The 12,578-nt window shown below is 38.4% G+C and overlaps 1 protein-coding gene across 1 annotated transcript; it reads right to left on the bottom strand.

Annotated features, from left to right (window-relative positions):
• Positions 1–1,776: 1,776 nt before the first annotated feature.
• Positions 1,777–11,944, bottom strand: LOC133608421 (uncharacterized). Its single transcript, XM_061963640.1, has 2 exons — positions 11,641–11,944; positions 1,777–3,032 (listed from the first exon to the last, which is right to left on the bottom strand). The coding sequence occupies exon 2, from the start codon at positions 3,019–3,021 to the stop codon at positions 1,987–1,989; it is 1,035 nt and encodes a 344-aa protein (XP_061819624.1). The 5' UTR covers positions 3,022–3,032; positions 11,641–11,944; the 3' UTR covers positions 1,777–1,986.
• Between the last annotated feature and the right edge of the window lie 634 nt (positions 11,945–12,578).

Here is a 12,578-nt window from a genome sequence, read left to right as displayed (position 1 = left end):
TATAGAGCTGGTCCACAGTTCCACGACCAGGACGAAAACCACACTGTTCCTCCTGAATCCGAGGTTCGACTATCCGGCGTAACTTAATTTCTCTCTATAAAATGTGTTCATATTTTGGGGGGTCTGGAAATGATTAATTGGATGTGAAAAAGCCAAAAGCAGTGAAGTTGTCAGGTTGTGTAAATGGTAAATAAAAAGAGGATACAACAAATCCTTTTCAACTTATATTCAATTGAAGATATTTCATGTTCACACTGAAAAACTTCATTTTTTTTGCAAATATTCATCAACTTAGAATTGAATGGCAGCAACACATTGTAAGAAAGTTGTCAGAGGGGCATTTTTACCAGTGTGGTGCTTGGCCCTTTCTTTTTAACAACACTCAGTAAAGGTTTGGGAACTGAGGAGACACATTTTTGAAGTGGAATTCTTTCCCATTCTTGCTTGATGTACAGCTTAAGTTGTTCAACAGTCTCTCTTCTCATATTTTAGCCTTCACACATGTCTGGACTACAGGCAGGCCAGTCTGAGCATTCCTCAACTTTCTCAGTCTTTTTTGCCACTTGTGCCAGCTTTTAGGAAACATGTTGCAGGCATCAAATTCCAAATGAGCTAATATTTGCAAAAAATAACAAAGCGTTCCAGATCGAACGTTAAGTATCTTGTCTTTTGTTAGAATAATTCTGTACATATTATCACACAACTTGTATGCTTAAGGGCCGTTGTTATAATTATCGTCAATTGTGCTGAAGTGGTATTTTTCTTTGTCTGTGCAAAGCTGGCAATCTAAAAGATTGCAAGCCAGTCTGGTATCAGTGTCTGTGCCCAGGAACGGCCTGCTGACTGCCAAAGCCGGACACCGCCGTGACGCAGACAGAGCAGAGACAAGGCGATATCACCAGCGTCAACACATTTGCATTTTTCTATAATCATATATTGTGTCTAAATGGAGTTGTCGAGATTACCCCCTTCCCTCAGCGACAGCTTCAGTGATGTAAACAGGGACCTCCCAAATAAATACAGGAAGCACGTGGGCTGGACTTTTAGAGCGTAGTTTGGATCTGTAACTAGAATACAGCCCAAAAGACATCTCTCCTCATTGAGCCAAATTGAACTCTGTCTCTGCATGATTCCTTGCTTCTGGTCTGTTTAATAGATGTCATCAGTGTTTGAACCTGACACTTTGCAGTCTATTCAATTGAATATAAGTTGAAAAGGATTAGAAAATCATTGTATTCTCTTTTTATTTACCATTTACACAACGTGACAACGGGCAGCACAGTGGAAGAGGGGTTGGTGCGTCTGCCTCACATTACGAAGGTCCTGGGTTCGATCCTGCGCTCGGGATCTTTCTGTGTGGAGTTTGCATGTTCTCCCCGGGACTGCGTGGGTTCCCTCCAGGTACTCCGGCTTCCCCCCACCTCCAAAGACATGCACCTGGGGATAGGCCCCTCCCACCTCCAAAGACATGCACCTGGGGATAGGCCCCTCCCACCTCCAAAGACATGCACCTGGGGATAGGCCCCTCCCACCTCCAAAGACATGCACCTGGGGATAGGTTGATTGGCAACACTAAATGGTCCCTAGAGTGTGAATGTTGTCTGTCTATCTGTGTTGGCCCTGCGATGAGGTGGCGACTTGTCCAGGGTGTACCTCGCCTTCCGCCCGATTGTAGCTGAAATAGGCTCAAGCACCCCCCCGTGAACACAAAAAGGATAAGCGGTAGAAAATGGATGAATGGACAACGTGACAACTTCACTACTTTTGGCATTTGTACAATATTTCTTCCAGGAAACATTTATTTGGTTTTCCTTCCCATACAGAATTGAGGTGCTAGAGTCTTTCATGCGTAACGAGAGTAACACAGAAATGAACTGAGGGCTACAACACAGGTTAACCACAATATCGTAACATATTTGTAAAACACACAAACATACTTCACCACATCAGCGCCTGAGTCACACCTTCATGTCCTCCACACTGCAGCTAATCACTTTTAGCAGCGTGTGTCCTCATGTGGTTACTCAGTGACGAATGATAGCTAAAACTCGTGCTGCATATTGAGCAAGTAAAAGGTTTTTCCCCGGTGTGCGATCTTGTGTGCGTTATCAAGTTTGTATTTTGAGCAAACCGCTTGCCACAAACCAAGCAGGCAAAAGGTTTCTCCCCGGTGTGCGTCTTCATGTGTTGGGCCAGCCCCGACTGAACCCGGAAGCTGGTGTTGCAGACCGAGCAGGAAAATGGCCTCTCTCCAGTGTGCGTTGTCGTGTGTGTCCTCAAATTTCCCTTCCTGGAGAACCTTTGACCGCACAATGAGCAAGCAAAAGGTTTCTCACCCGTGTGTGTTTGTGCGTGCGTTAACAACTGTCCCTTTTGAGCAAACCTTCGACCGCACACTGAGCAGGTGAAAGGTTTCTCTCCAGTGTGCGTCCTCATGTGCTTAATCAACAACGGGCGGACACGGAAACTCGTGTTGCAGACTGAGCAGGGAAAGGGTTTTTCTCCCGTGTGTATCCTGGTGTGTATCACCAGATGTGCGTTCTCGTAGAATCCTTGACCGCAGAATGAGCAGATGAATGTTTTTTGTCCTGAGTGAGATCTCATATGTCTGGACAAGTTTCTCTTGTTGACAAAGGTTTTGTCACATTGCAAACATTTGAAGTGTGTGTTGTCAGCGTGAGATGTCTGATCAGCTTTAGAGTCTTCATCATCAGACGTTGTGTCCTCACTATCTGACAGTGGAGCTAAGATCTTGTCTGCTTGTGATCCTCCACCGTCAGCTTCTGTTGTCATGTGTTGAGTTGAGCTGCTGCCTGGTCTCTCCACCTCTCTCTTCTCCTCACCTTCACCTCTGACCTCATCATCTTCACTCTTCACGATGACACGAATCAGCGGGAACCCCTCCAGTCCTTCAACCCTCGCCTGGCTGATGCTGTGTTCCTCCTCTTCATTTTTAACGTAGGGGGGCTGTGGCTCCTCCGGCTCTTCTTCACTGGAACTTTCTGTCGGCCTGGTGTCCATTGTTTGTGCGGCTGTAAATACAAAGTCAAACGTTGCTATTAAAAGTGTCCTCTGATAAATTATGACTTTATTTATTTTTCAAACACAGAAACCTGAGATGAGGCTGGTACCTTTTAGGGGAATATTTTGTAACTTAAAGATGTCGATAATAGGCTTCATGTCACGGCCAGGGCTCATACCAATGCGCCCCCTCGTCCTTGCGCTCTGCTTGTCGCACCTCGGGACACGCCCAAGGCCGCGCACATCCAGGGACACGCCGTGCGCGTCTCCGCCCTGCAGCAGCCGCCAGCTGCAATCATTCGCCGGCAATCAGCGCACCTGCCTGTAATGACCGAGCTGCCTTCTTAAGCCTGCACAAGCTGCCATGCCGGGCCGGAATATAACCTTCTGTTTGCGTACAGTAAGCCACGTCCTGCTTGACGCAATCCTGCTCTCTCTGTGTTTTCAGTGTGTGTTTTCTTGTGTCGTCCCAGCAGTATTCTGCGTCGCCTGGAAAGTGAGCTGTGCGTCTCACTTTTCCCCAGATCTCCCTGTGGACTCTGACTGCCTCCCTCGATCCTTGACTTCCCCCGCTTTGGACTCGGACCTGGAGACTTCTCTCTCCCCTGGACTTCCTCGTCTCTCGTTCAACACTTGGTAACACACACTTCAGCTAACTACACACTAGTGATGGGTTGATGAGGCGTCATGAAGCGTTTCGACACATTGCAAAACTGTATTGATACTGTGTCGATACTGTGTCACTAAATACTGACATCTGCTGGACATTAAAAATCCCTACAGGCAACCTATGGACCGACTCAACTGACTGATTTTTTGCCCTAGTACAGGGGTCACCAACCTTTTTGAAACCAAAAACTACTTCTTGGGTACTGATTAAGGCGAAGGGCTACCAGTTTGATACACTATTAAATAAATAAATATATTGTCATTTGTAAGTTACACGTAAGTGTGATTTAAACAAGAATAGCTAAATAAATAAATGTATATATATATATATATATAAAAAAATGGGTATTTGTCTGTCATTCCGTCGTACATTTTTTTTTCCTTTTACGGAAGGTTTTTTGTAGAGAATAAATGATGAAAAAAACACTTAATTGAACGGTTTAAAAGAGGAGAAAACACGAAAAAAATTAAAATAACATTTTGAAACATAGTTTATCTTCAATTTCGACTTTTTAAAATTCAAAATTCAACCGACAAAAAGAAGAGAAAAACTAGCTAATTTGAATCTTTTTGAAAAAATTAAAAAAAAGGATTTATGGAACATCATTAGTCATTTTTCCTGATTAAGATACATTTTAGAATTTTGATGACATGTTTTAAATTGGTTAAAATCCAATCTGCACTTTGTTAGAATATTTAACAAATTGGACCAAGCTATATTTCTAACAAAGACAAATCAGTATTTCTTCTAGATTTTCCAGAACAAAAATTTCAAAAGAAATTCAAAATACTTTGAAATAAGATTTAAATTTGATTCTACAGATTTTCTAGATTTGCCAGAACATTTTTCTTAAATTTTAATCATAGTAAGTTTGAAGAAATATTTCACAAATATTCATCGTCGAAAAAACAGAAGCTAAAATATTTATTCTTTACAATAAAAAATAAAAAAATTACTTGAACATTGATTTAAATTGTCAGGAAAGAAGAGGAAGAAATTTAAAAGGTAAAAAGTTATTTGTTTAAAAATCCTAAAATCATTTTTAAGGTTGTATTTTTTCTCTAAAATTGTATTTCTAAAAGTAATAAGAAGCAAAGTAAAAAATAATTGAATGTATTTAAACAAGTGAAGACCCATCCATCCATCCATTTTCTACCGCTTATTCCAAGTGAAGACCAAGTCTTTAAAATATTTTCTTGGATTTTCAAATTCTACTTGAGTTTTGTCTCTTTTAGAATTAAAAATGTCGAGCAAAGCGAGACCAGCTTGCTAGTAAATAAATACAACTTAAAAAATAGAGGCAGCTCACTGGTAAGTGCTGCTCTTTGAGCTATTTTTAGAACAGGCCAGCGGGCGACTGATCTGGTCCTTACGGGCTACCTGGTGACCGCGGGCACCGCGTTGGTGACCCCTGCCCTAGTATATACAATAATATAAACCAAGTCATTGTATTTCATTTAGGATTATTTCATATCTTCATTTAAATAAAAATATATTTGTATCTTTTTTAGATACAGTCAATAAATAATGTGAACATGTATCATAACATGGAAATCTAAGAGAACGTGTTGTGGATGATTGTGGACTGGGAATTGTTTTAATTTTATTTTTTTACACATTTTTATTAAAAAATAAATAAATAAAAGTTTTTCCGACGTATTACATTTTAGACGATTTCTCTTCTTAGTTATTATTTCTCCGGCTGTAGAAAAGAGCCGCTCACAGGGCACAGAGGAGGCGTCACAGTTGGCGTATCGGTCACGTGACCAAAACAGCTCATGATGGGTCACGTGACTTTCTAAAAGCGGTACGCGCACCGACACAGGGTTTTGCTCTATGAGCTCGACGCATGCGCCGATGCATCGGTGTTGCCGGACCCATCACTACTACACACATAGCCTCACACACACACACACACACTTGGGTTTTGACACACTCCATTTCCTTAGTTAGTATATATTACTATTGTTTGATTATTATATATATATATATGGTGAATATATATAATAAATCTATAGAGCTACATCGCTCCCTGGTGTCTGTTGCCGTCACCTCCTCCTGTTAAACCACAACACTTCATTCACCACGTAAAGCGCTTTGAGTCTCTAGAGAAAGGCACTATGTAAAAATAATTAACTTTACAAGCCTGGACAGTGGAGGACAATGTTGTCAAGACTTGGTCTTGGGTGTTTGCTTTTCCGGGATGCAACGAAAAGTTGGCTCGGGCGAGACGGGAATGAAGGTACATGATTTATTTATTATTATCAAAAAAAAGGAATAAATGAAAGCGTGCACAGTGGCGGAGAATAAACTATGAAACCAAAAGACTATAGCAAAAAAGTACAAATAAAAAGCACGCACAGTGGCGGAGAACAAACTATGAAAAACAAAAAGACTATAAACATGGAACAAAAACTTACTTGGCTTAGACAAAAATAGTTGCATGAAGAATGGACATGGGAATAAGTGCCAGGCATGGACAGAGCATAAATGTGGTGAGGTCGTCAGAACGACAAACTGAAAAGAATGAACTTAAATACTACAGACATGATTAGTGAAAGCGGGTGCGTGACTCAAAACATGAAACAGGTGCGTGACGTGACAGGTGAAAACTAATGGTTGCTATGGTGACAAACAAGAGTGCACAATGAGTCCAAACGTGGAACAGGTGAAACTAATGGGGTAATCATGGAAACAAGACAAGGGAGTGAAAAGACAGAAACTAAAGAGTCCTATAACTAAACAAAACATGACTTGAAACAAAACATGATTACACAGACATGACAAATGTGTGTACGCTAGTTAACTTTCAGTTTTGATTCCCGTCAAGGTGCAGCAAACCACGGAGGACTAAAATATGAGAGACAGGCGAACATTTATAGAGACTGTTATCTTTGTTTGTACTTATTCCTTTTTTGTAGAATAAATTGTTCTAATTCAGTTCTAGTCTCCTCTCTTCATTTAAGACAGAACTAAAGAATCTGGGAGGACTCAACCCTCCTAAAAAAGGGGGGGGGGGGGGGGTCGAACAACTCGGCGGGCCAAAATTGTTTTGTTTGGCACAAAGGGTGAGAACTTTATTGTTATAATTTACCTTTAGGCCATTTGTGTTTGGCCCCTGGCAAAAAGGTTGGGCAAACCTGCTTTGAGACATTGCTGTAACTCGATAGGTGGGTGCGCTGTAGCAGCCATGCTAAGCAACGTGCCTTTGTGGCGGCCAATTTCCCATTTAAGGCAATGAAATCAATCATACACTTTTTATTCGATTTTGAAGTGGTCTATTTTATTGTCAGCGTCAAAACACGTCTATTAAAACACGGCATTTTATTTTAAAAATATCTTATCTCCAGAGTCTTAGTTTAAACCTGTCATGTCTGTGTAATCATGTTTTGTTTTAAGTCCTGTTTTGTTTAGTTTCTGGCTTTTCACTCCCTTGTCTTGTTTGCATGATTACCCCATTAGTTTCACCTGTTCCACGTTTGGACTCATTGTGCACTCTTGTTTGTCACCATAGCAACCATTAGTTTTCACCTGTCACGTCACGCACCTGTTTCACGTTTTGAGTCACGCACCTGTTTTCGTTAATCATGTCTGTGTTATTTAAGCTTTTCATTTTCTGTTGTTCGTCCTGACGACATCACCACATTTATGCTCTGTCCATTCTTTCCATGTCCATTCTTCATGCAACTATTTTTGTCCAAACCAAGTAAGTTTTTGTTCCATGTTTATAGTCTTTTTGGTTTCACAGTTTGTTCTCCGCCATTGTGCGTGTTTTTCGTTTGTACTTTTTTGCTATAGTCTTTTGGTTTCATAGTTTATTCTCTGCCACTGTGCGCGCTTTTTGTTTGTACTTTTTTTTGATATATTAATAAATCATGTACCTTCATTCCTGTCTCGCCCGTGCCAACTTTCCGTTGCATCCCGGAAAAGCAAACACCCAAGATCAAGTCATGACAAAACCGTACGGTGTATTTTGCAAGCGTAATGTGTCGCCAATCTTGTTGTCTTTGTTTCTGTGTAGTGGACAACAATAATAATCTACCCTACCAGTTTAGGTCGCAGCTCAAACGGCGTGTTGTATTAAGCCTTTAGACTGTATCTATGGTTTTAACATTGGAATAAAAATCAGGTAGATTTTAACAGCAAAGTAAAACATGTTTTAATGGAGAAGAATGGGCTTCTTATACACATGCATACCTGCCAACTTTTGAAATCAGAAAAACCTAGTAGCCAGGGTCCAGGGGCTGCAGGCCCCGGTAGGTCCAGGACAAAGTCCTGGTGGGGGGTTCCTTCGCCCCCCGACGCAAAATGATTGATTGCATTCAGACAGGTTAAAATGTTGCTAAAACCATCACTTTTCTATCAGTCACAGTGACTTTTCAAAACAAAAATATTACAGCAAAAATCATATGGGTTGATTGACATGTTTATTCTGTAAGCTAACTTCAATAGTTTGAAATGATTTTGACAGTTAATGCCAGTTATCCTGTCAACCTTTCACAAGACTTCAATTTGTTCATTGAAAGTATAAACACTTTTTACAGTAAACAAATGGTAAAACAGTACTAAACAATTCCATTAAAAAAAAAAATTGGTGTCATTATTAACTTTCTGTCCAAGCTTGTATAATCTACTGCCTTGTTCAATTGTAAAAAATATTCTGTGCCTAAAATTGACATTTCTATCACAATTATCATACTGTAAACATGGTAAGCTAACTTCATTAAAATTAATAGTCCTGTCAATAGCATGGAATTACAATTCAAATGTAGTTTTTTTGTAAGCCTTTCAAAAGAATTCAAAATATGAAAAATGAATGAAAATGAATTTAAGCCATCAGACACTTGAAAAGTGGCACATCACATCTCTAATGTAATCATTTGAACTTTTCAACAGAAATAGCACTGCAAAAATATTAAGGACATACTTCTGTATTTTGGTAGTTATGCTGTCAACATTTAACAAGATTTCTTCAACTTGGACTTGAAAGCATAAATAGTATAAACACTTTTAACAGTATAACAGTACTAAACAATTCCAATAGATAACATTGGTGTCAATACCTTTTTGTGGCTAAAATCCAAATGTATTCTATCATGATCATACTGCAAAAATGATATGGTAACTTTATGATAAGTTTACTTCATTAAAATGTAATTCAATAGCATCATTAGCATGGAACTACAATTCAATTGCAGTTTTCTGTAAGCCTTTCAAAAGAATTGAAGAAGAATTTGTCAAGACTGGGTCCGGGGTGTGTGCTTTTCCAGGATGCAACGGAAAGTTGGCACGGGCGAGACGGGAATGAAGGTACATGATTTATTTATTAACTATAAATACAAAAAAAGGATCAAACAAAAGGCGCGCACAGTGGCAGAGAATAAACTATGAACAATTAAACAAAACTTGCAAACTATGGCTTGAATAAAGAAAACTTACTTGGCATGGACAAAAAAGGAGCAGCGTGAACATGGACATGAAAAAATGGACAGAGCATAAATGTGGTGTGATATCGTCAGGACGAACAACAGAAAATGAATGAACTTAAATACTTATGGACATGATTAACAACAGGTGCGTGACTCAAAACAGGTGCGTGACATGACAGGTGAAACTAATGGGTAACTATGGTGACAAAACAAAACAAAAGTGCACAAAAAGTCCAAAAATAAAACCTGATCACACAGACATGACAGAATTAATGAAAATGAATTTTAGCAATCAAGACAGTTGTAAATGCAGCACATCACATCTTCCATGGTCACATCACGGCAATACTTTTTGAGGATTCTGTTCCAAGACACTGAATAATGTTTGATGTTTTGGTTCGACCACATCCATATTTTTTGGCGATTTTCGAGTCGGGAAACATTTTCCGAATTAACTGTCCCATGTGATCAGCCAGTGCGATTGGAAGTCCATGCTCAATTATTGCCTCCGTAAATAAAACTTCGGCATTTATCACATCCAAAGAATCTGTTTGGGCGACGAAAAACGTTGAAAGTTTTCCACTTGTATCGCTAGCAACGGCATTAGACTTGTGTTTTTTTGTCCCAACGTGGTCTTTTACATCGCTAATTCCTCCGTGTCCGATCGAAAAATCTTGTCTGCACAAGGTGCAATTCGCGTAGTTTTCACCATCATCATGAAAAAAGAGTTAGATGCATGAACAGAGCATAAATGTGTTGTGAGGTCGTCAGAAAGACAAACTGAAAAACACTGAACTTAAATACTACAGACATGATTAACGAAAACAGGTGCGTGACTCAAGACGTGAAACAGGTGCGTGACGTGACAGGTGAAAACTAATGGTTGCTATGGTGACCAGACAAGGGAGTGAAAAGACAGAAACTAAACAAAACATGACTTAAAACAAAACATGATAATACAGACATGACACTATGTTAAACATGCTTGTATTATCATTAAACACCTTTAAGTTGTTAACAATATTAACTATATGTGTTAAACATGCTTGTATTATCTTTAAACACCTTTAACTTGTTAACAATATTAACTATATGTGTTAAACATGCTTGTATTATCATTAAACACCTTTAACTTGTTAACAATTTTAACTATATGTGTTAAGCATGCTTGTATTATCATTAAACACCTTTAATTTATTAACAATATTAACTATATGTGTTAAACATGCTTGTATTATCTTTAAACACCTTTAACTTGTTAACAATATTAACTATATGTGTTAAACATGCTTGTATTATCTTTAAACACCTTTAACTTGTTAACAATATTAACTATATGTGTTAAACATGCTTGTATTATCTTTAAACACCTTTAACTTGTTAACAATATTAACTATATGTGTTAAACATGCTTGTGTTATCATTAAACACCTTTAAGTTGTTAACAATATTAACTATATGTGTTAAACATGCTTGTATTATCATTAAGCACCTTTAACTTGTTAACAATATTAACTATATGTGTTAAACATGCTTGTATTATCTTTAAACACCTTTAACTTGTTAACAATATTAACTATATGTGTTAAACATGCTTGTATTATCTTTAAACACCTTTAACTTGTTAACAATATTAACTATATGTGTTAAACATGCTTGTATTATCATTAAACACCTTTAATTTATTAACAATATTAACTATATGTGTTAAACATGCTTGTGTTATCATTAAACACCTTTAAGTTGTTAACAATATTAACTATATGTGTTAAGCATGCTTGTATTATCTTTAAACACCTTTAACTTGTTAACAATATTAACTATATGTGTTAAACATGCTTGTATTATCTTTAAACACCTTTAACTTGTTAACAATATTAACTATATGTGTTAAACATGCTTGTGTTATCATTAAACACCTTTAAGTTGTTAACAATATTAACTATATGTGTTAAACATGCTTGCATTATCATTAAACACCTTTAACTTGTTAACAAAAACATATATTTCATAAATAAGTAAATATAAATGATATATATGAATGAGGTAGATCCCCACGACTTGATCAATTGAAAAGTAGCTCGCCTGCAGAAAAAGTGTGAGCACCCCTGCTGTATATATTAATGCGTGTTTTTTTTACTTTGTAATTGTTTCTACTTTCCTAACCTGCATCTTATTTATATTTTCTTTATATATCCTTTTAGATGTTATTTTTGTGTGTAATACGCTCCCACCCCCCCAAAAAAAATCAATACGCCGACTTCCTGTTTACATCGGACACGTCACAGAGTGCCCGGATGTTTGACTTCCTCCTTGCAAGTGTCCTGTCGACGCTCTCCTTTGTTGTTTTTCTACTGACACGCACAACCAAACGCTTTCGTTTCAACCTCACATGTGTCAAATATATTCATGACAATTCCACAAACCAAACGGAGATCAACGCATTCAACCGTTTTATAAAATGTGTTCGTGATCGCATAGAAAACCGTGAAACGTGAGAGAGTAAAGAAGTAAACAAACCAGTTTGTTGAAAAGAGCGTCCAGTAGTTGACGTTGTCGCTCCTTCTCACTCGTTTCTTCCAGAAAGTTCCTCCTCGTGTTCTCGACGTGTTCGGCTCAGTTCCTCGCCTCTTTGTTAGCCGTTAGCGAGCTAAGCTAAGCTCGATAAGTTTGAAAAATGCAGGAGGCGCATCCGCCCTAAAGGATGGCAATGTCAGATGTTTGCTGAATGTGTACGTTATATAGAAGCAATGTTGCAGAAAAACACACAATAAAACCACCAACAGGCGCACAACGCTCTTGTTTGCTACAACCGGAAGTCGTGGCGTCGCTACGGCAAGACCAAAAGCCCAAACTACAAGCTTACACTTGCGCGATTATTAATTGTCGATATTTTAGAGTGACACGCAAATGTTCCCATTGGATGAAGGACTTCAAATTAATAATAAATATTTTGGGCAATTAATAATAATTAAAAAAAAGTCTTAGATTAGTCAGATCTAGTCTTTACCATGAATTGATTAACGTGAACCCCGACTTAAACAAGTGGAAAAACGCACGCCCGGCCCTAACCAATCTGGCGCCCTAGGCAAGATTTTAGGTGGCGCCCCCCCACATCGGCAGTGAAGTGTATATACTCACAAGAACCCAAATAGCTTTGTCTTTGACCTTTTTTTTTTACTTACAACTATACCTAATATATAAAGGGGTGGAAAAGTGACTATTACCTGCAGGGCAAACATTAGCTAACCAGAAGGCAATAACAATGTAAACAAAAAACACCTGCTTAAAAGATCTAATACAAACATTTATATGCACGTACAACACTTAGAACTTTTAGCATATCAGTATGTGGAATTAAATGATGGAATGGATGAAGTAAAGAAGTTAAAAATTGTACTGATATGATCCAGTTTAAGAGGTTGTTCAAAATAATAGTGCTTACAGAGTACAAAGAA

Source organism: Nerophis lumbriciformis, linkage group LG06 (assembly GCF_033978685.3).
Source record: "Nerophis lumbriciformis linkage group LG06, RoL_Nlum_v2.1, whole genome shotgun sequence".
Classification (NCBI taxonomy): domain Eukaryota; kingdom Metazoa; phylum Chordata; class Actinopteri; order Syngnathiformes; family Syngnathidae; genus Nerophis; species Nerophis lumbriciformis.
The sequence above is the reverse complement of the archived record's forward strand: the minus strand, read 5'-3'. Positions and strand labels throughout refer to the sequence as shown.